At 37.3% G+C, this 24428-nt stretch overlaps 2 protein-coding genes across 2 annotated transcripts in view; both read left to right on the top strand.

Moving 5' to 3' along the window:
- The window catches only part of LOC120498535 (collagen alpha-1(XXVIII) chain-like), a 33095-nt gene extending 21747 nt beyond the window's left edge, over positions 1–11348 (top strand). Inside the window, exons 23-35 of the mRNA XM_039701423.1 lie at positions 476–544; positions 1595–1663; positions 2115–2183; positions 3569–3637; positions 4368–4436; positions 5228–5308; positions 6320–6355; positions 7488–7524; positions 7653–8210; positions 8854–9095; positions 9668–9752; positions 9837–9926; positions 11149–11348. Coding sequence (XP_039557357.1) covers positions 476–544; positions 1595–1663; positions 2115–2183; positions 3569–3637; positions 4368–4436; positions 5228–5308; positions 6320–6355; positions 7488–7524; positions 7653–8210; positions 8854–9095; positions 9668–9752; positions 9837–9926; positions 11149–11348 — 1674 coding nt within the window. The remainder of the gene's footprint in view (positions 1–475; positions 545–1594; positions 1664–2114; positions 2184–3568; positions 3638–4367; positions 4437–5227; positions 5309–6319; positions 6356–7487; positions 7525–7652; positions 8211–8853; positions 9096–9667; positions 9753–9836; positions 9927–11148) is intronic.
- A 2031-nt stretch (positions 11349–13379) lies between these two features.
- BBS5 (Bardet-Biedl syndrome 5) lies at positions 13380–24029 on the top strand. Its single transcript, XM_039697576.1, has 12 exons — positions 13380–13504; positions 14656–14738; positions 15524–15589; positions 16434–16483; positions 17009–17136; positions 18016–18151; positions 19130–19225; positions 19735–19797; positions 20513–20647; positions 20759–20842; positions 22527–22550; positions 22665–24029. Exons 1-12 carry the CDS (start codon positions 13443–13445, stop codon positions 22764–22766), a joined length of 1029 nt encoding a protein of 342 aa, XP_039553510.1. The 5' UTR covers positions 13380–13442; the 3' UTR covers positions 22767–24029.
- The last annotated feature ends 399 nt before the right edge of the window (positions 24030–24428 follow it).

Raw genomic sequence — 24428 nt, 5'->3', positions numbered from 1 at the left:
AAGGTCCTCTGAGTTTTCTTGGTAAATCTGTTCCCAAGATACTCCAGCTGTCTTGACCCATGAAACGAGTTTAGTTGTACATTCCTCATAGGAAGATCCTGTTATACTTCAAAGGTTTAATGAGGTTCCACAGCATTACAGGAAAATAGAATTCTAGAACAAATTATGATAAAAATATGAGAAATACAACTAAAGTAATTTCTTCTTATGTGTAGGCCACAAATGACAACAGACAGAGGTCTTGAAAAATATTAAAATTAGTGACTCAGGAGTGTAGATCATGATCACTATGAAATGTCACTGGTTTAGTCCAAGATTAAATAAACCTAAAATAATAATTCACATAGTAAAATATATTAGCTGATAGATAAAATCAAATGACAGCATATTTGCCAAGTAAGTTTCACTTTCATGGATAATTTCCTGCTAGCAATTGTCTTGGCATTCACTGAACTGTTTCTCCTGCCTTCATCAGGGTGACCAAGGCCTTCCAGGACCCCCTGGGCCCTTTGGGCAAAAAGGAGATGGTTATCCCGGCCCACCTGTAAGTTTATAGACTTTTCTTTTATGTGGATAGGGAAGAAATAAGTGCTATACATAAGGGATTATCCTACATGTCTGACATCCTAGGAAAGATTTGCTGGTCTAAAAGCCTAAAAAGTCTAAACCTCCTCAACTGTGGAAATGCACTTCAACACAGAATAAAATGAAATCTCTCTCTGAAACAGCACAAGATCATCCCTGTCCTCTTCTCTTGATTACACCCTGAAACATATTCCAAGTGGGTTCTTTTTGCCAAAGTATCACTGATGTTTCAATCAGTTCCCTCAAAATCTTCCTGCAGGGTGCTGTCTTCTGCCCAACCACACAAAATTTATTCCCAAACAGGAAAATACAATCTAGCTAAGCAGTTGGATCCATATACATCCCAGAACTGCTAAAAAAGCAACTGGTGTGCAAAGAGCCAGAACTGGTCTTTACAGAGGCCTTTATTGGGAGATATAACCAACCCCTGCAAAAAGGGTGCAAAGAGAAAAGGCTCCTTCTTCTCCCTTCCCTGCACATGTGTGCAATGCTGACCTCACATGTCCAGTGTGCTCATCAGCATGCTCCACCAGCCCTGGCAGTCACCTGCCTGTGCAGCGAGGAAGTCTCAGAAAGATTGCTGGCTACAGCCAGGGAGTTTGGACCACACATACTTGCATTTGCCTATGCTAAAGACAACAGCAGAAGTTCTTGCATTTGCCACACTGAGGAACCAAAATTAACAAACATCAACATGGAAATTGGAAATTGATTTATAATACTTTCTGATATTTTTGTGTAACCCAATGAACTGCTTCTGCAACTGCCTCTACAGATTACATTCCTCTGTCTTCAAACACACTGAAGCCCCTGCATGACATGCAACACACATGTTGTAAATGCTACTGACACTACTTCTGCATCAGAGTAAAGTTTAACCAGTTGTAGATCACAGTGATCCCATTAACAGACAATATAGTTAAGATACTGCCATATAAATATTAACAAATGCATGTAGCCAATGTAGCTGTAAATTAAATTTATATTTTGTCTGTGCATAAAATTTCAGGGCTTGCCAGGCCTCCCTGGAATTCCAGGTGAACAAGGCCCAGATGGAGTTGGACTACCAGGACCTAAGGTACAGACTTCAAGTTCCAGAAAAGCAAATGCTTGTGTATACTCTACTTCATAGAGATACAATTCCTACTTATAGGTCATAGTCAGAACACCTATTTAATCCAGCTTTAACTTTCTTCTCAGTATATAAAAGGTAGATTTTTTTGGTTTAGGTTTGTCGGGGTTTTTTTTGTTTGGAGAATCTGGAGTTCATTTTATAATATGGGAATTGCAATTCCTGTGTAACTGTGCATAATTGACTTGAATATGTTTAGACCACCAGCCACTGTTCATCCCCAATAATTTCCTTGCCTTGCCAGCAATATTCTTGGGTTAGCATTGTTTGGACATGCACAGTGCAGTTCAATTGTTTTCTTCTCTTTGTCCCATTTGGGTGTAACAGATGCTTGGAGTTCTAGAGCTACATTAAACTTTGGTATTCACTACTTATCTCTTAAAGTATCGGCTTTCAGGGTGATCCTGGTAGTAGAGGACCAGTTGGCCCTGCCGGTCCCCCAGGGAAAGGCTTGCCAGGACCAAAAGTAAGAGATTTAACTATTATGTCTCTCTTTGTCTAATTTCTAAAATTGGAGGGGGGGGGTCGGGGTGGGAGTATACTATAAAAATGTGTAATTATATATAGATATCTGCATGTTTTCTGTCTTCACTGGAAACAACTAATCCAACAAATAATCTTTATTTTATGGAAAATCAAAAATATTTCTGGTGAATAGCCATAAACCATAGCCTCCTTGTGGCTGCACATGACAAATGATAAGGTGATAACCACCAGTGAAGATCAGTGACAAAACATTTAGCTCCTGCAGACATTAGTTGCAACTGAGTGGCAAAAATTTATTCAGACCTAGCATTGGTCAGAATTAAGGGCTGGGCAAGCACTTAGTATGTCTTGCCTATACTATTTGTTACAGCTATAGGTACTACTGTTGAATTCTTCTGGGATTAATTCCTCTTTTTTATTGTGTAAATCAAACAATCATCTAATAGCCAGTATGAGGATTGATCCCTGCAAAAAGGATTATAATTATTTTGTAACCATGACAAAGGCCTGAAAATAACTAACTATAAAAAGCAATTTTCACTGTGAAACTTCCCAAATTGGAAACTCATATGCTCCTACAGCTGTTTTAGAAGTCTACTGAATACAAAAGAAATTGTTTGAATGTAAATATAAAGGAAGTCAACAATGTCAAATGCAAAGATTATGCAACATAATAATGAGTTACCTGCACATTGTGACTTATTGGTCCCTGAGATACAGTTTCCATTGACAGGAAGACAGGGTCCAGAGAAAAGCAGTGGTGGAGCACCTTCTCAGGCAGCACTAGTACCAAGAAATAGCATGTCCATGGGATCCTTACAAATGAGGAAATCGAGAATTTCATGTAGGGGTACTAGAATAGCAGTATAGACATAAAATTAATATGTTCTATGTGGGTTTTGATTGCTTCCTGTGAGCAACATGGAATGGGAAACTTTTTTTCTAGAGTTCCATTGAAAAGTAGCTTATAAATTAGCAATAAGTGTTTATTCGCAATGCCACATTAGTGTGTGTATGTGTAAAGGTCTTACTGTGTAATGGTGGTAAAAGATAAAAAGCCAATAATAATCTTCTCTTAAATTCTAGTTCAGTCCCCAGTGTCCTACCAATACGATCCATCCTTCAGTGCAGCATAGATCTCTATCAGCAGGATGATTCATGTTCACTAAGTATTAAGCCAACTGACTCCTTCAAAGTATAAACTGGATTATTAAAATCTGATAAAGGCCAAAAAGACTCTTTTTCAGCTAGAGCAATCTTCTTCTTACTATTTATAAAAAGACATCTTTGAGGGTAAAGGAAGGACAAGAAATTACACAGTGGTATAACAATTTATTGTGTATTTTTATTGTGAACATTCTCTAGGGAACCACAGGACGCCCAGGGCCACCTGGCTCTCTGGGACCTCCTGGTGAAGGTATTCAAGGAGCTAAGGTAAAAAGACTCGGTGTTTTCAATATTTAACTTGTGCTGAGTGGTCAATCTGACCATCACGGTGTTAAGGAGATTTCACATTGTTTCTTTTATGAAGAGAGCCTCAGGCTAGAAAATGAGGAGGCTAATGTGAGCACCTGCAAAGTTTGTTCTGTCTACTGCTGCAAACTAGCCCAAGCATGTGTGCATTGAGGAAAGAAGAATGAACTTTTATCAGTTAAAGATACCTTTACAAAATTAAAAATACCACTCCCTCTTCCTCAAATCTCATGCCCACAGAAACAGTCTGAATTAGTTATGTGTACTAACACTCTATTCAGTAGAGAAAAAGGCTCCATCCTGAATGTGAGTACTATTAATTTTTCCTTGTAATATGCACTTTTACCCAAAGCATCAGTCAGATAATACAGACTCAATAGATAGAAATAAGAAAGGCAGAATGAGAAGGAATAAAATGGGATGGAAAGAGGGAAAAGATTAAAATTGCAATCAAATTAAAATTGCAATCAAATTAAAATGCAATCAAATAATGATCAGATGCGTTTTCAATATTGTTTATCTTTATACTGAAGAAGTATTTGAGAAATATAAGTTAGCCACTAAATTGTCTCAAGTGCCTCAAGATCCTTGTTAAAATGCAGTTGAAAAAAAACTTTCTCTTTTAACATTTTAAATTACTGTGTGATGAATGATTACAAAGGGTTAATATCACTACGTGGATTATCATTAGGGAGAACAAGGTATTCAAGGAATGCCAGGACCACGAGGCCCCCCTGGAGATGGGCTTCTGGGAGAGAAGGTATGATATCTAAATGAGAGATATAGTGAGATAATGCCCTAAGTGGAAACCAACACATTCAAAATGCTCTTTTGCAGTCAGTTCTTATTGAACGCATGTGAATTCTGTATAAAAGGAGCCCCAGACACCAGAAGATTATATTATTGTTAGAAGTTATATTGTTATTAGAATTTATATTATTCTTTTATTATTAACATAAATATTAGATTTAATATCACTTTCACTGATCTGCTATGCAAAATTTTGTAACTAAATCAGTGTTAAGCAAAAGAGAACAGTGGGTTGGAATAAGTTTTTAGATGTGAACACAATGGCTCAAAAAGGCTGTACAGTCTTCTAAAAATCAAACCAAGATACACTAATACATCTGTTTGCTATGCCAAACATCTTTTCTGGCCCAGAAGGTTTCTCAGAGTGATATTCCCTTTATTCATTCTATTGATACCCTTGGATTTCTTTTCTATTTCTCTAGTGTTATCTTATTTTTCTAAGGCATAGATAATAATTTCCATCATGCAATAGCCCATGAAACCCCTCCGTCTGCATGTAGTTGTTTGAGATGCTTCATTGTTCAAACCACTTCAGGTATTTTTCCCATAAAAATGCTTAGTCAATACTACAAGTTATTAATGAAATTCACAAAGTACCAATTTATTTAAATGATCCCTAACAAAGAATTCTAACTCATGTCACAATCTTAATATGCATTCAACAAAGGCTATGAGAGAGAAATTTGAAAAGTGTAACAAAAACTGACTTAAAATTTCTTTCTGCTTACCACCATTTTAAAGGGAGATCGAGGAGCTACAGGTGACAAGGGGAAAAAAGGAGAAAAAGGTGATGTGGGTGACCCTGGTCTATCTGGAGAACCTGTGAGTAATTCAGGTTTATCACAGATGTTTTCGTAAAGCACTCAGAAACAAAGCTGGGTTGTGTGTTCTTCTTTCTCTTTAATTACATGTAATCTGAAACATTTTAGAAACTGAAACTATTAAAAACTTTAAAAGCACAAAGAAGACACTTACTTGATTAATACCCCACTTCCCACATGGATGTGGTTTCTTCCTTAAGGCAGTTGTCAGGTTTAACCCCAACCAGCAGCTAAATACTACACAGCCACTTGATCATCTACCCCCCAACACTGGTGTGATGGGGAGGAAAATCAGGGAAAAAAAGTAAAAAAAAAACAAACTAAACAAGCAGAAGACTCGTGGATGGATATAAACCAGTCTAATAACTGAACCAAGGATAATCATAGCCATAATCATAAAAAAGCCAGGTGAAGCCCACTAAGGCTGCTCACCACCCACTGCTGGATGCCCAGCCCATCCCTGAGCAGAGATGGGCCCCTCCCGACCGACTCCCCAGTTCCTGCACTGAGTGTGCCCTCCCATGCTGGGGAACATCCCTTTGGCCTGCCCAGCCCAGCTGTCCTGGCCATGCTGCCCCAGCTCCTTGTGCAGCTTCTCACTGACACAGCATGGGAAACTGAAAAGTCCTTGACTAAGGGTAAGCACCACTTCTAATATCCAAAACAAAGAGTGTGTTATCAACATGATTCCCATAATAAATCCAAAACACAGCACCGAACCAGCTACTAAAAAAATGAATTCTATCCCAGCCAAAACCAGGACAGCAGTGAAAAACAACTGACAATCAGTGACCCAGTGGGAGACTTGAGGTCATCCACTTCCCATAAACCACCTTAGGAGGTTGCAGGTATTACATGCACAAGGCAATGCATGTGCATCAGAAGCACACGTTTTCTAGTTTAACTTTCTGTTGGAAAAATATTATTCTAATAAAGGTATTGATGAAGTCTAATTCTGAATTACAATGTTACTATCTAATTGCAATAGCTTAATTAGCAATCACTGTTACAGGGCAAAACCGGACCAAAGGGAGACCAAGGCCTAACAGTAAGCAAATTCCATTCTTTAAATCCCATTACAGCAAGATATAAACAACTCTATCAGATGAAACGTAGCCTTTTAATTATTTTGGAAAGAGCTTTCTGATTAGAAGCTGCCTCAGCAATAATACAGAAAGAAACCAACTCAAAGATTTCTGATTTTTTTCTTATTTACTTTATGTTGAAATGGAATTAGAAGTTCCTGGTGACTTTGGGTATTTTTCTGCTATATTTTCTTTTATAGCTAGTGTTAGATCACCCAGGTGTGTACTTGCTGCAGGAAGGTTTTTTTGCAAGTATTTAAGAGTATAAAGAGCAAAGATCTTCAAACTTGTCATGGTCTATCATGCTATGAACTTATTTCTATTTCTGCTAAGCCTGTACCACATTTGAGTCAAATTCAGTAAAATATGTCAGTGAGAATATAAATACTACTACAGTTTATGATGAAAGCTGAGAAGCAGTAGCAGAAGGTTGTATTTGAAAGACTGACTCAATGCCAGATGAGTCCTGTCTTGCACTTCAAAATATATAACAAATGATTGCTCTGAGAAACACTTTGTTCACATGTCACATGTCACACATGTCACAGAAGCTATCATTGTTCTGAACAGGCAGCTCTGAAGGCAGCAGTTTTGGGGTTTTGTGCTGATGAAGGTTGGGTAATAGTGGGCCAGGTATATCAGGGCTGACAACTCCTAATTCCATTCTGTATTGGTGCTCTGGCATATGTCACCTCACTACAAGCAATCCTACTTCCTAAAGCTGGGTCTATTTCTCTGCTCCCACAACATTTAAAAGGGAAATTATATTATTCAGATGCTAAAATATTTATGCCTTTCATTTTTAATGAGAATCAATTAATCACAAAACATTTTTTAAAATAACAGGAGTTAATTGTTTTAGATAGAGACGTTAATGTTTGTCAAGTTATTGATCCTTGTATGCATATGAAATAGTTCATTGTAAAATGTGGAACTCAAGGAGAAGTTTGGAAGTAAAACAGTAAGATTTTTGTAAGTTACTGTAGGACACAAATATTAATTATAACCAAAATCTTTGTTAAGTGTCAATATTATAGCTCGTTTGAAAGAGGCAAACTGTAAAATATTTTAATATTTAATTTTTTTCACATCCAGAGAGAAGATATCATTAAATTAATTAAAGAGATATGTGGTAAGGACTCAGGAAATCTTTATGTTCAAATTCTATACTTCCTTCATGACATTTGCATTCTTCTGTTTTCCTAAAGCATGCCAAATTAAGTCATTGTGATCTGGGTTTCTTTTCCCTTTCCTTTGTAGGTTGCAGTATTAAATGTAAGGAAATTCCTATGGAGCTTGTATTTGTGATTGACAGTTCTGAGAGTGTGGGACCAGAAAATTTTGAGATTATCAAGGACTTTGTAACTGCTTTAGTAGACAGAGTAACTGTAGGCAGAAATGCTACCAGAATTGGCCTTGTGTTATACAGTTTAGAAGTTCGGCTAGAATTTGGTCTCAACAAGTACCCAACCCGCCAGGATGTCAAGAGAGCAATTAGAACAATGCAATACATGGGAGAAGGCACTTACACAGGAACTGCTATCCGCAAAGCAACCCAGGAAGGATTTTCTGGTGCTCGAGCAGGGGTGAGAAAAGTAGCAATTGTGCTAACAGATGGCCAAACAGACAAGAGAGAAGCTGTAAAACTAGATCTTGTTGTTCGAGAGGCTCACGCAGCAAACATCGAAATGTATGCAATAGGAATCGTAAATACTTCAGATCCAACACAGGCTGAGTTTGTGCGTGAGCTAAATCTGATTGCTTCAGACCCAGACGGAGAGCACATGTACCTCATCGATGACTTCAACACCCTCTCAGGTGCGTTCATTGAGGTTTTACTCTGCCTTGTATCCGATGCTTCTCACAAGGGGGCAGGGTGGGAGAGGAGCATTACCTTTGTGGATATGTTTGATGCTGCAAAGTAATAGGAATCTAGAGATACAGATCCCCTTTGTTTATGGTGTCACATTATGGGGCAACATGCCAATGGGGGAATGTCAATCACCCAGTCTAGGAAAACAGCTGCTTAAACAAGTTTTCTAAGATGAGTAAGTGCTCATGCACTGAAAATCTGACTGTAAACCAGAATGAAACCCATTGTTGTAAATGCTACTTGTTCACTCCCCTGGGGAAATAACCCATTTTCATGTGGTTATTCACAGGAGCAAGATAAGCAGTTATTTTCCCATTACCAACTAGTAGTTGTTACTAAGCTTAGATGAACACCCTAACGTGAGTTCACTGTATTTTCTACCATGTAGAGGACTTACATGCTGGCAAATTTGTGACCAAAAAGTCCATACTCCAAAGAATCTGGAATAATCTTCTTAGATGCATGTAAACAATCCAAAGGAGATCTGGATTACCTGTGAATTAGTGACATATATAAGTAATCTAAATTTTAACAATAATTGAATTTCTCAGTATGATAAGTTTTCTACTTCTTTTTTTTTTTTAACAGCTCTGGAGTCTAAATTAGTGAATCAATTTTGTGAAGATGAACATGGCACCTTAGTATACAACCATAATGAAAATGGTGCAAGTATAAGTGGGCAATCCTTCCATTCAGTATCTCCAAGTTCTTTACATTACATACTTCAGAAGAACAATGTTAACAGACAATCACTTTCAGCACAGACACCTGGAGTATCTACAGTAGAAAGTCCTCTGAGTCTTGGCCATCTTCCTCAACCATTAGCGCCGGTATGAAAATTCAGGAGGCTTTAACGAGCAGAATCTTAAAGTATATCTCTTTCTGTGCCACCTAACGTAATTTGTACCATTTCCCTTAATTTTCTGCAGCACAGGTACTTTAACTTGGTACGCTCAGAGCTGGTTGTTCTGAGTAAGAGCTGTGATGTTGTATGCAGGCAATTAACTGATAGCTATAACTTATTCCTGATACTCTTACACAGATTCCTTTGTTTAATAGAGTAATATTTGTGCCACAGTGTGAATCATAACAATATTAAAAAGCAATTACACTGTTATAATTAAGTCTAAGAACAGTAATTGAACTCAATTGTAGATTATAATTTTAAGCCTATAAATAAACTTCTGTAAAGCTCAACTAAGAAAAATATTTATCTAACATTTACATATGACAACTTTCCTGGTAAACCAACCAGGAGAAGTTAAAATTCTGGTTCTTAACGCTGAAGTCAGGGTAAATGGAAAGGAAAAACACTAGAAAATCTCTAAGTCATGGAGGGCTTGTTCATTTTGAAACACTTCACAGTATCTGGAAAGAAAAAAATATCAAATGCTTATTTCAGACCAATGTACCTCCTGTAGTCTATGACACCTATGAAGAGGAACAAGATGAAGAACAACAGCCAACCTTAACAGGAAACACCAGAGGTATTTCTATTGTCATTAATTTCTTCATTTTCATTTTTGGCTGATGAAAAATCAATGTCTCATTCTGTTTCTTTTCACCTGCAGCTGTGTTACCATTACTGTCATCTAAACAACCATCATCCAATAAAGTGATGACATCATCTCTTTCAACTGCAGACCCCACACCAAGACCTGGTGGGTAATAGATAATTTTTCATTTTGTTACCTATTTTCCTGGTACTAACTTTTAATAAGGCTTTAAATCAGAGTAATTTTGTTCCCTTCTCCAAAGATTTTGTGAGTCTGTGATGCAGAAGAGAAGTCGTTTCGGGATTTTATAACAGATCTAGTTGCAGTTCTTGTCTTCCTAAGTCCCAGATCCCACCTCTCCACTTAAAGCAAGGCTGTCTACAACCTGAGAGGGAGCTCCTAAGGGGCATCAAAAAGGGAACATAACGCTCACTGAGGGGGGAGCAGTCAGCAGGCCATTCATCAGCCAAGGAGGGGCAGTCCACAGAGCTGGGAGACTTCATCAAAGACAGCGATTTCAGAATTGGACAGAAAGAATGTGTTTCTCTTTCAGAGGAGCAAAAGGAAAAGGAAAAAACAGTGTTTAGTCATTTTAAGTATAATAATTAGCTGAGTGCTTAAAGGGTCGATTCTTTATTATGAAATGTCCAAATGTATTTTGTTCACCATTTGGGGGATTTTCAGTTCCAGTAATAGTGTATTATCATGGGAGCAACAGAAGAGAGTGATGGAAACATGTTCCCAATGTTTCCTGGGAACAGTGGCATGACTCATTCAGTCTCTGGCACTAACGTTTTTTTCAAAAAAAGTGACAATATACCAGTTTCAAAAGACAAAATAATAGTCACAAAATTAAAATTCACAGAAAACTGTTTTCTATCTCATTTAGAGATTATTAAAGTGAGACTAAGTATTATTAAAGTGAGACTAGATTAGTATGTCACAGTCCTCTAATCCATATCTGTAGGAGTTTTAAATTTAAAACTTATGTACATAATTACTACAGCTCTTTGGCCTACAGGTTCAGTTTGCTCACAAGACTGGTTGAACACAATCAGATTTCAAAAAAATATATTTTTAAATTATCATATTCATATTGTTTGCTCTTTTTGTATTTGGAGCCATAATACTTTTATTTCTGGGAATTACTAGAATCATGCCAGTAAAGGAACAGTTTATTTGACTACCAAGATGCACTTATAACTTGTCTTCAATATTAACATCTTTAGAACTAAAAGTGAATCTTATACTATTGTATAAGACCAGCAGAAAAAAAAAAAAAAAAAAAAAACACCAAAGTAAGAGTTTTAAAGGTAAGATCTATGGAATACAATTGGCTTTTACAAACTGAATGGTTTCTATTGCTCTTTTTTTGTTTTCATTTCAGAAAGCCCTGTGGACCCGCGCTGCAAGCTAAGGCTGGAGCAGGGGCCCTGCCGCGTTTATACCATCAGATGGTATTACGATGGACAGGCCAACGCCTGCGCTCAGTTTTGGTATGGGGGCTGCCATGGCAATGCAAACCGCTTTGAGTCTGAACAGGAATGTACACAGGCTTGTGTGGTTTTTTCTGGAGGTAGAAATTAGTCTCTACATTAAAAATTATAAGGTTGAAGCTATTGATTGTTTGGCTTTTTTTATCAGGTATCCAGCATGGTATCTAAAATCAAACAAAGTAATTTAGAGAATGCTAACATTATGAAGTCACATGCCCACTAACTAAAAAATGTCTACATATGCAAGCATACTTAAATACTTCTTAGCATTTATAATATGACAGAAATTACAACAAAATAGCAAATTTTCAACAGTATCAAGAGTACAAAATTTCCTTTTTTACTCCCTTATAGTAAGGACAGTATAGCATTTGCCATAGCAGTTTCCCTTCCTTCACCTAGATCTTTAAATACTACCATTGTACAATCATTAACTAGATCTTATTTTAAACTGCATATATTGCTTTGAAAGCCAATCCTTGGTCATTATGTAAGTTCTTCTTTTGTTATGGAAATCTAATATTTGGCATGGATTCTGCAATGAAATCTTCACTTCTTTTAAATGAAACTATTCTCACAAATAGTATTTTACTATTTAAAGCACAAAACATCAACTTCCAAATGAGATGCAGAGTACTGCTTAATACAGATAAATACATCAAATGCATCAACTTGTAAGCAACAGAGAACCTATATGCTCTCTGGGTCACAAGACAGGGAGTTGTTCACTTACCCACCTTTCCTAAGCCCATCACAGGTACATTTCATCCTTTTTTTCAGTAAACTCTCCTCAGTTTTTATTAGCTATCCAAGATCCATTACAATTACAGTTGAAACACATCCACAGACTTCTATGAGTGAATACACCAATAACTGGCATTACTGTGTTGGGTTATTTCATGTCTAAAATGGTTTTTCCAATGTGTGGCTTCTGAAAGCCTAGTCTAATTTTTAATTGCATTTTAGTATTTTCATCTTCCTTAGTTAAACATTTAAACTTATGCTTAAAACATTAAACACAGCACACTGTGTTTATTATCTGTTTCTGTGATATTGCTTTTTACACTTGTGTCTGCTTGTATATGTCACATTTCCTGTTATTTAATACACTTTAAAGCTTATTTCTAATAAAACATTTTTGGTTTTACTGCCAGGGCAGAAAATGGATAATGGTACATTTACAGGACTGAAAACTTACCTCACAGCTAAATGACATTCAGTGTGTCGTGTGTTTCTGATAACATAACTGGATTTCTGCCACAGCCCTTAACAAGGCCAAACATCTCAGCTTATGCACTCCTGTAATGAAACTCGTCAATCTTTTTTTATTGGGTTTCCGTGGTTTGTTTGGTTTTGGGGTTTTTTGGGGGGGATTTTTTGGGTTTTTTTTTGGTTGTGGTATTTTTGGGTTTTTGTTTTTGTTTTTGTTTTTTTTTTTTTTTTGGTTGGTTGGTTGGTTGGTTTTTGGGTTGGTTTTTTTTTTGTTTGGTTGGGTTTTTTTCCCCCTGAGCAAATGGTAACTTCAAGCGTATCAACAAAAAGCGGAGTTTGGCCTCAGCTAAGACACCCTCCGCCCTTTGTGCTTTGAGGACGCTCAGCCCCTCTCCTGAGGGCCCGGGGCACTTCCCGCCCGCTGCTTCATTTCACCCAGCTTGTGTCAATTTCCAGACGGGTACAACAGGCTGCTCGCCAACCCACGGATAAGCTGTAAGGGAAGAACTACCAAAGGACGAGTTTTTTTCTTATGAGTCTTATTTGGAGTGTTATTTTTTACATTTGAAAGTGGTAGGGCACTGCAATTGAAATTTGGATGCAGTTTCCAAGTAACTCCAAATTAGAAATGGCACATCTCATCTATTTTAAAATAAACCCAAAACCACCAAACAAACACTCAGCCCCGCAAATCGCGAGGGCTCCAGGCTGCATTACCGAGAACGCCAGGGTCCCTCAGGTTTTGTCACCTGTCAGACCGCTTGTCACCCTCAGGTTTCGCGTTAGAGCCCCTCAGCCGGGCTGAGGGGGAGGAGCCAGGGCGGGCGCGAGTGCGCTCGCGCTGCCCGCGTGCGGCGCCGCAGCCAATCCCGGCCGCCGAGGGAGCGCGAGACCCCACCCACCCACCCCCCCGCAACTCCTCCCCACGCCGTTGCCAGGGCGGCGCGCGGACTCGGCGGGACGGGTGGCGGCCATGAGCGGGGTGCTGGACGTGCTGTGGGAGGACAGGGATGTCCGCTTCGACATCTCCCCGCAGTGAGTGTCCGTGGCCGTGTCCCGACCCGGTCCTGCCCTCACAGCGGCGCTCTGGGGCCCGCCCGACGCCGGCAGGCGGGCGCTTGGGCTCTGCCTCCGCACGCTGAGGCCGACCGGCAGCGGGAGGGCCCCAGCGTGGGCCGGGAGCGCCCCCGTGTGGCGGCGGCGGGGGAAGAGCGACTTCGCCTGGCGGGGCGGAGCGGGGCGGGCAGAGCTTGCGGCGTGGGGTCCGCGCGCCGTTTCCAAGCTATAAAAAGAGGATAAAAGAAAAGATTGGACACTGGAGGATTGAGGGAAGGGTGTGTACTTTTCTCAGCTGAGCTTTTTCTAGCCCTGAGAAGTACAGCCAAACTGAAGGCGTGTGTCTGCGGGGACGGGGCCACTCCTGTTACCAGGGCTTGGCATCCCCCGCAGGGAGCGGGGCGGCGGCCCTGCAGTATTTCACCAAATTCGTGTTTTAATAATACTTTTTGTTTCTGTCGTGCTATACATGCAGAGTTTTGGCTGCTTTTGACATCACGACTAAAGTACAACAAAAATTCACGCTGCATTGGTTGTTATGTAATTAAGTGGTTAGATCAGTTAAATAAAGCAAAATAATAATATAAACAGATAAATAGAAGACTTCACCACAAAAAACCAAACAAACGAAAAACCAAACCACACCCTTTGTGGGAATTTAGCAGAGCATTTCACATATCCTTATACATCTGATATTTCCTTTGCTGGCATCTCTTCTTTCCTGAGCCTAGCTCCACTCCTTATGACCTGAATTTACATAAAGAGGCAAAAAACTCTATCCCCTAAAAATTACATTAATGCAAATGGGTTTTTTTGTTTTTTTTTTCTTTTTCCTCCATTTTCCACACAATTTATCCTTATTTTGGAGTATAGGTTTCATGGTCACACTTTCTACATAATATATTTATATTTATTGTTTAGTTATAATTTAGTAGTAAACATATTAATATTTTTCATCCATGAGATGTAGTGACAATTTCAGGTATGTAAAGTTGATTTGTATGTATGTGTGCATGTGTGGATTTTTCATTACATGATGTACTGAGCAGAAAACAGAGGAAAGTGAAGCAGGGAAATAAAAATGACCTTATTTTTGGAAGATAAATCATATTATTTGCCCTTTTTTTTAGACAAATGAAAATGAGACCTGGAGAGGTCCTTATAGACTGCTTAGAGTCTGTTGAAGATACCAAAGGAAACAATGGAGACAGAGGTAACTGCATATTCAGGGAAATTGTAAACTTTCTGCTCTTTAACCTGTGTAGATTTATGAAAGCCCTGTCAGGTTCCCATTGAACTCTGTATCAGTGCTCTGTTGCACAGAAGAGATCCTGCTTATTTCTCAAATCTGCCTTGGAATGTTTTTTTAAAGTTGTAGGAACATGATTCCTGTCTCAGAATTTGCTTAGAATTGAAAGCCTGGTGGGAATAATCCATTTATAAACAGTGTGGTGCTGTTCTGCTGTAATCCTCTTTAATGCTTAGCTTGTCCCACCCTGTTTTTAACTGAATCAGTAAGGAATACCTAGTGGGCAGGGGCTGAAGCTGCCAGCATGCTGCATGGCCCTTCAGGGGGGTTGGACGTGCTGCTCTCCAGGGTCCAGAGTGGAATAAATTAGCATATGGCAAAGGGGTGAGGTTTTTCATGAGTACTGCTGTGATAGTTAACTCACTGCCTTCCCTTCTCCTCCCCAGAGCAGTTCTGCACTAATTGTGTCTACATTTTTTTTATAAGCATCTGGATTGGAATCAATAACTGCTCTTGGTTTGATTTTGAGGAATGCTGGTATTTATTAGAGGTTCTTTAATTTCTTCCTTGTTGAATTTTCTCTGCTAGCATTTTAAGCATTTAAGTATTTAGTGCTTTAGTGATTTTTCTGTGCTTGTCTTCTTTTTCTTCTCAAGGGAAATGAAGGGAAATGAATATCCTGTTATTTCAGAATATTTCATTTAATGGAATTTATTTAGATTAAAAATAGCTACACTCTTTATCTCCAGGCAAACTGCTTGTGACAAATTTGCGGATCATTTGGCGCTCACTGTCGTTGCCCAGAGTCAACCTCTGTAAGTATTACCTTTTGTTTCCTTTCTGGTGGCTTGCTATTCCTTCACAAAGTATAGATTTCAGTACAGAATACTGAAGTATGGCTGTGTTGCTCTGGAAAGTCTGAAATAAACTTGTTACTAATGAATCTCTTTATAATGTAGGAATGCAATGATAATTCATAGCAAAATAGTAATATTCAATATTCTGTGTTAATTTATCAGAAAATAAATTAAATTCATTAATTTCTTGAGGCATGTTTTTCATTTGGCCGATGTATAATACCATAATGCCATCTGATTCATGTGCTTTTTTAGAAGAAGTTTGAGCTTCATCATACATTGCTTTACTTGTAGCTCTTGTTGCCACCTGTTTATTCACATTCTGCATTTCTGTATTTATTCCCCACAAGTACCTGCCTTTCCAGTTTAAGAATTGTAAACTCTGAATAAATTCATTTTAACTGTATGAGTTTAAACTGTATGAGCAGTGAGAGGTTTGCTCATATTTAATTCAAAGAGCTGAACCAGGAGCAGGATGCAGTTACTTTGTACATGAATTATTTCCAGTGCTCAGTGTGAAATTCCCTTCTGTGGAAATACTTACTGGATTGGTTGGTACACTGAGCAGCCAGAGTTGGTCCTGATTTGAGACCAGCACTTGACCAAAGAACCTTCCAAGATCCTTTCTAGCTTAAATTAGTCTTCAGGGTTGTGATGAGGACCCAGGGTATTAACCACAAGGTGTAATTCTCATACATACCATCCAAAGCTGCACTAAAAAATCCAGTAATATATTTTGTAATTTTGACTGTTATTTTTTCTTGTTCTAAAAACAATGTTTTTTTCTCCCTTGACTTTCAAGCTGTCGGTTACAACTGTGTTATAAATATAACTACAAGAACTGCCAACTCAGTAAGTTCCAAAAAATACTTTTTAAAATAATAAAAGAAGCTGTAATTAGTTTCTTATACTTACTGCACTATATCAACAATAATCTGAAAGTTTACTTGCAAGAACAGTAAAGAATAGTAATAAATAGTAATAAAAGTTTTGTTTTAAAAGTGGAGAGCTCTCAAATACATAGCCTGAATGGAATTGCTTGCAACTGGGAAGCTGTTTGTTTGACCTGCCACAAAGAACTAGCAGGAAGATGAAGTAGATTTCCTGGGCAATCATATGGTAACAAAACCAAAAATACAGTTTCAGTCATGATATTGCAGATGTAGAGCAGGCAGGCTGCATTAGTTTTCATGTTGATGGAACTGCTAGTTGGTCAAAAAGAAAAATAAGTTCAGTTGAAGACAGCAGTGGATTAGTGGTAGAATCAGGATTACACCTCTATAAACACTATCTTAGACAATATCTGAAAATTCTTTATGATTTGTACAATCAAGCTACTATTTTGACAAAATGTAAAATTTCATTTTTTCCTTACAGAAATTACGAGGGCAGACAGAAGCTCTGTATATATTGACCAAATGTAACAATACTCGGTTTGAGTTCATATTTACCAATGTTGTTCCTGGAAGTCCCAGACTCTTCACTTCAGTTATTGCTGTGCACAGGTAGTGTGCTTAAAATAGTGTTTGATCAAGGACTCCAATATGGGGGATTACAACTGCTGATAGACACAGTATATGACTGCCCATATTCAACATTCAGAAAACTTTCCCAAAAGAGAACAATCTCTGGAAGGAAGGGGGAGAATGATCACAAATTTTAGTAGGTAGCTGAACATCTTAAAAATGAATGTGTATTTATACTTTATTGATCACAATTTATACACCTCATGTGTATAAACTATCTGAACAAATAAGAGTATAAAGGAGCTAATTTTAGTGTGCATTTTCTAGATACAATTTCTGTGTGCAGTAATTTCCTATAATTTCAGACCATGTAAAGGAAATGAAGAGTTAAATCCTGGTCAGAACTCTTCATTGACTACAAAACACTGTATGCTTCCCACCTAAAGACAAGTCATCTGAATGAATGCGTGCATAATACATAACCATGGGTTATGTCTATTTAAGAGCTATGGAATGCTGTCATATATATTGGATGTTTGTGATTTAACTGGCACTGGAAAATAAATGATTGTTAGTGTCCATGCTATGTATATCATGGGACCCAGAGAACTCAGGCTTTGCAGTAGAGGCTGGGTGATGAGTGTCTTAAGGGAAAAGAAAAAATAGTATAGACATGAACACTGCAGGAGATCAAAAAGTCATTAAAAACCTGTGTTAAGTTTAAAGATAATTTCATTAAGGAAAGCTGGAATATACTTAATTATGTTGAAAAAGTTTTAATAGTACTCTCACTTTTGTGCAATGTGGTGATAAGAAAAGCTGAAAATAAGCATTTCATATCTGTACTGAAACAAAAGGCGAAGATGGCAGAAAAACAGAACTATGTATGAACTAATACATATTTTATATTTTTTGCAGAGCTTATGAGACTTCCAAAATGTATCGTGATCTGAAGCTGAGAAGTGCATTGATTCAAAACAAGCAACTGAGATTGTTACCACAAGAACAAATATATGATAAAGTCAATGGAGTTTGGAATTTATCAAGTGACCAGGTAAAGAAATAGAATACATTGACTATAGAAAAGTTAAAATGTTTCAGCTTTCATCTAGCAATTGTACTATAGTTTTGTAACCTCCAAGGAATTACCCTTAATGCTGTTCATCAGCTGATGCGTGCAGAGAATCTGATCCTATATATTTGCTACTGACTACAACAAAATCTCCTTTTGGTAACCTGAATTCTACATGACCTGGCTAATATTCCAGGAGCTAGATATACAATTTTTGTTAAAAATATATATTTAGGAGCCTAAAGCTCTGTATGATACTGAAAGAAAACCATGTTTCTGAAGTGCTCTGCAGAATATTTGTATGTTTACATGCAGCTTTGACTAAACAGTAGTAAGACTATATTGTCTTTTGATTAATAAAAATTGAAAATACTGGCAGGGATTCTGTGTCTTAAAAAAATACAAACTTAAAGATAAAAATAGAAAACATTTATTATTTTACAGGGCACTAGTTGCAAGCATTTCCCGGAGCAGTGAAACAAAACAGGAGCTGATATTTCTGTCTGTGCAGTTTTAATCCAGAATAGAAATATGATCCACTCTGACAAGCTAAAAAGTTCTTTCCTCTGCATTCCCTTGGCACACACACATCTCCTCAATTACCTAAGTTTAACCCACATGCCTTTATAGTTACGCTTTATGCCAATTCCAGATCTGTACAGTTAATAACGCTCTCAGATGCTTCATGTACTCCCATGAGGCTGGCTGGGCTGTGACTTGATCCAGCTTTGCTGCAGTAGTAGGCACTCACAGCTATTTTCATTACTCAGGTTCTGGAAGCCTGCTTCCTTGCAATCAATAGAAACATTTCAATTGGGTTTGGCAGGGAAGAATCAGACTTTTAGTGAATGTAATAGGAAGCTGTATCTTGCTTATAGATAAATGGATAGCAGTAGTCATCATGTTTGGGAAAAAAAGCTCTGTACTTAAAGCAATTCTAACATAACTTTTCTTTAATAGGGAAATCTGGGAACATTTTTTATTACTAATGTGAGGATAGTTTGGCATGCAAATATGAATGACAGCTTTAATGTCAGCATACCATATCTACAAATCGTAAGTATCTTACACAACCATTTTCAAAATGAAACAGCATATGCTCACATCCTTGGTTAAAACTCCCAGCTTACCAAAGTTTTATTTCATATCCTTCATTCAGAGAGGAATTTAGTCTTGCTAGCATCAACGACAGGGTCTATTTTCTTTTCTGTCCAGATTAGTTGGGTGATTTCCTGGGCAGGTACAGGTATTGAAAATGGCTTGTATTTCAAACTTTTTAGTATTTACTCTGATGCTTCATGGCACGTACATAAACTGGGATTAATGATCTGTGAAGCTGATGTTCAGAAATTTACTGTTACCATTGTTATCACTTCTAATAAAACACTTTTCCCTGAGGTTTCTGGGGTTCAGATTTGTAATGGTAAATGGGAGGGAATGCTGGTAGCCAAGCTTCCAGAGTCTGTAATTGTAATTATTACACTGTAAAAGAACAAATTGAAACAATGAGATTTTTATCCAGTAATTAGAAAATTTTTAACAGTGTTATACCTCTTTATCATTAGCGTTCAATAAAAATGAGAGACTCAAAGTTTGGCTTGGCACTTGTGATAGAGAGTTCTCAGCAGGTAAGAAGCTTTAAAAGCCTTTTTCTATTAATTATGTGTTTATTATACATATATACAATATTTCTCTAGCAATATCTTTATATACAATATTTCTCTAATTCTGAAATGTCATGGGTTTACTTTTAAGTTACATAGAGCATTTCTTCTGTGTGGCATTTTGAAAACTTTTAGAAAGTTCTCTTTGCACTGCTTTAAGTGTCTGTTATGGTCAATGTGGCTGTTGGGAGTTACAGTTTCTCTAAGCAACAATAGGCCAGCATGATTAACTTGTAACTGTCAAATACACTGTCTTCTGACAGATTATCTTTGGGATCTAATTAAGTCTGTACTTAATTAAGACTACTCTTTTAAATATTTTTCATTATTTCTGTGTATCTGAAAGCTTCTTTAATGACATCCTCAAGACCTAACAGACTCAACATTTGTTGAGGGGCTGGGAATAAATCATTAATACACTTCTGAATTTGTCCCACCCTTGTTTGCTTGTGTTTTTCTGTATAAGGAGTTTGTTCCCCTTTTATATAATGGGCTAATGGTTAAAAGCTTACCTACCTCATAGAGAAGCATTGTCATTGTTTTTATTTCACCCATGATTCAAGTTTTCTCAGCAAGCTGAAAATTACTATAATTAAACTGAAAATCATTATCAAGGAGAAAAATAGGTTTAAAAAACAACACTAATAAACAGATATTGTCTTTTTTCTCTGTTATATAGAGTGGAGGATATGTACTTGGTTTTAAAATCGACCCTGTAGAGAAACTACAGGAGGCAGTGAAAGAGATTAATTCACTTCACAAAGTTTATTCAGCTAATCCTATATTTGGAGTGGATTATGAAATGGAAGAAAAGGTACTCAATTTATTTATTTTAAATTAAATATAATACTGTGTTAACAATAATAAAAATATATTAAACTTATTAGATATGTAAATTTACTTACTACAGTGTTACAATTTGCAGCCTCAACCCCTTGAAGATCTAACAGTGGAGCAGGTTCCAGATGATGTGGAAATAGAACCTGATGAACATAGAGATGCCTTTGTGGTAAGTGGCTCCACAAAAAAAAACCAGAAAAACAGAATCATTCTTGTTTGATTATTCAGATTTAAGCAATGTACAGCTGTAATCCTCTGTTAAAGATAAGCTGCAACTGCACTTTCTATATTTAAAACACATCAACATGCCTTTTATTAAACATCTTGATTATTACAGGAATTTATTCTGTATATGAATTTTTTATTTAAGAACAGACTTACTCAAAATAAATAGTAGTAGATGTTAAAACAAATAATTGTATGTGGTTTCTCAACATATTAAAATTGGGAGTGGCTTGGCAATCAGCACTACAATATAATCGGATACATTATGTTGAAACAATAATTCACCTTCTCTTAAAACAGATGAATAGGTGGTGATATCTATATGCTCAACATTTATCTAAGATTCAAACTTGGAATACTTTTAGAAAGGCAGCAATAATTTTACATTATTATGTCTCCCAGTATTTTGGAAAACTTACTTTAAAATGAATTAGGTTGCTTGATTGACCCTCTTTCAACAAATTTCCAAACTTATTGTGCAAACCAGTAACACTCGGTTCCGTGATTGACTGCAAGGGTAGGTGGCACATGTTTTCAAGTAGTAGCTCTGATGCATTGACCAATCTCTGAAATTTGATAAATTAACAGGCCTAGCAGGAATGTTATTTCCACTCCTTTTAATTTTGCAGCCTCTTACTAACACAGATAAGCTCTTGTTTTTTCCTTTCCCTCTTTCCTAGCTTTTTGGCTTATGTCTTTTCCTTTTTGCACATTTTTATTCAGTCTTCAGCATATTTGAAGACATACCTTCTCCTTAAATGCAGATCTGTTTGTTCTATTGGTGCCTTTGTCACCTGAACTAAATAACTGTGCTTTGTATATTCTCAAACAAAAACTGGAAGCTGAAAATGGTTAGAAAGTTGTTGCTGTAGAGACACAGGTTGCCCAGGACCCGAGGAGCAGCTGCCCACCAATATTCCACAATCCTTGATGCTGCAGGAAAGCACTTTCTTTGCTGACCCTCACCACAGGGACAGCTGAAGCAAGACTGGGGTCTTTTTGGTAAATAAGATCTAGAACCTGCTGATCCAGAGATTTCTAGAGTGTGGATATTTTCAGAGATCTGATATTCCTAGGAGTTTGAGCCTCAATTTCCACCCACACAGAATAGGAAAGATGGTATCTCTTTCCCACATCTCTGTTTATGGAGTTGTTCTGTTACTCTGTGTTCTTTTCTTAGATGGAGTATGATGTCAACTGAATTTTGATATTATACATTTTAAGCTAGTTTTTGATGTTGAATAGTAAAAGCTGCTGCACATGAGGCAAAAAGATACCAGGATGCTGTCAGTTTGTCTTCATATTAATATTCCCTATAAAGTGTTTGTCAGTGTAACAAAGATAATACAAAAATGTTGCTATTTAAAAAGTCTGTGTTTATTATGATGGAAATTTCAGAGGTTGGTATTTAATGAAAAATACCATAATCCAGTGGTATCTAATCTATAATCCAAAACAGAAAATTCTCTTTGAACCCTTTTGTAAATTATTTTAACATAGAAGTAAAACCCATATAGACTGGATTCTTGTGGAAGACCTACTCAATACAGTTTTGACCCCAAGGAATTATTAGCAGATGTGGTTTTTAGACTTCTGTTTTCATGGTTCTTTTTTGTTTTCCTTTGCAGGCTTACTTTGCTGATGAAAACAAGGTAAGGAGATACTTTTTCATATTATAAAATTCCTGTTGATAAAATGGGATAATGGAACTAAAAAGTGCCTTCTGTTTTATTTTATTTTCTCTTATATGTCACATATTCAAAAAGCAACATGATCGGGAGCCTGTTTTTTCAGAAGAACTGGGACTTGCAATAGAGAAGCTAAAGGATGGATTCACACTCCAGGGACTCTGGGAAGTAATGACCTGATTTAGATTGGCACATGTTTGTTTCCTAAGCAGGGAAAAACTCGGTTCTTGCTGCATTTAGATCTGTAGAAGATCATTTAGAAATATCAGAGTAGCAGAGAAAGAACACGCCAAAGCTAAAGAGCAGGCAAATATTATATAACAAGCCCTCAGGCTATGTCATAAAAGCACGGTTACTCAGAAACCTTGTATGCTTTAGAGCTGGGCATTTCCTGTGTCGCCTGTGTAAGCACGGGCGAGAGCCGCTGTGCGGGAGGCGCTGCCCCCTGCAGGCCCCGTGCCGGGCACGGCTGTGCCTGTCACACTGGGGCACCTGGGCTCTAGAGCCGTTTGACACGCTGGTAACCTCCGCTCTTTTCAGGACTGGCCTCTTTCTCCCTGCCCTGACAACACAGATTGGACCATGGTGTTTCAGACACCATTTTATGGCAGGTAGCCACCATTTTTTTAATAACTTCATGGCTTCTTTGTTTGTGTATTGCCCTTTGGCTGCCAGGACCAGGCACTGCTTGCCATTTTACACAGCACTATGTCAGAAGAAGTCTCTTCTTTTCTGCACATGGAGACCACTGCCTGAGACAGGGCAGTGTGGGGTATGCAGTTTGATGCTCAGTTTCAAGTATTCATGTATTTATACAGAGTGATGTACTTTCCCATAATGATTGTGTTTGAATTACATTTCCATAACTTGTTTAATGATTTGCAACACAGAAATACCATCATAAAGAGAACACTTTGTATGTAGGCATATTGGCTGTGTTATTGATAGCTTTCAGCAAAAGCAGTTCTGTTCCAAATAATAGCTTTCGTATATCATAATTTTGCTAAATGTTCAGCATGTATTATTCCAAATATTTAATTGTAGTCCAGATATCCTTTTACAGTTGTTGTTTGTTTGTTTTTGCTAGAGCACTTTTTAAAGCAATGATCTAGAAAACAGGGCACATGCAAATAGCTTCAGTGTGTGAGTCATTAGACCTTTTATGATGTTATGTGTTACAGAGAAATGAGTCATTTATTGTTTAAAGGAAGACACAGCTGTTACGTTTTCTAGTGAGATAAAACCTCTGTGCTGTTTTCTATAAATGGAAAAAGTCAAATGAGCTGTCCTCTCAGCTGTTGTTTCAGCAGCTGACTGTTAAAGTAACTGTGGTGCAAATGTAGTACTGGTGTTTGTAGAAAATCTTTCAAAGTATACTTTAATGATATACAACCTATATTGAAAAGCAGTCATTACTTCAATAAACTTTGATAATATTATATATTGTTGTAAATCTTGCATTCAAGTAGTTGTATTTTGTATTTTGATCCTGTTTCCATTACATTCAAAGAACATTTTACCATATGGGTGGGGACTTCAAATTGAATTATTTTGGAAAGCAAAACTTTACCTGAAAAAACACATATTTTATGTCTAAATGGTAGTGTTTGATTTAAAACCAAATGGCTATTAAGAAGCAGCCCAAAATTTCGAGGCCTTAATATCTGAAGAAATTGTATATGTGATATGGTTATGTATAAAAATAATCTTAGAACAAGGGCAATTGATACAAAGTTATGGAGTCTTTTAGTATCTTTGTGACTGCAGCAATGAACTGTATTAAGCAACTCTGAAAAAGTGAACAGTAGTTAAAACTGACAACTTGATTAATAATATTTCTAT

This window comes from Passer montanus, unplaced genomic scaffold (assembly GCF_014805655.1).
Source record: "Passer montanus isolate IOZ18808 unplaced genomic scaffold, ASM1480565v1 scaffold1, whole genome shotgun sequence".
Taxonomy (NCBI): Eukaryota; Metazoa; Chordata; class Aves; order Passeriformes; family Passeridae; genus Passer; species Passer montanus.
The sequence above is the reverse complement of the archived record's forward strand: the minus strand, read 5'-3'. Positions and strand labels throughout refer to the sequence as shown.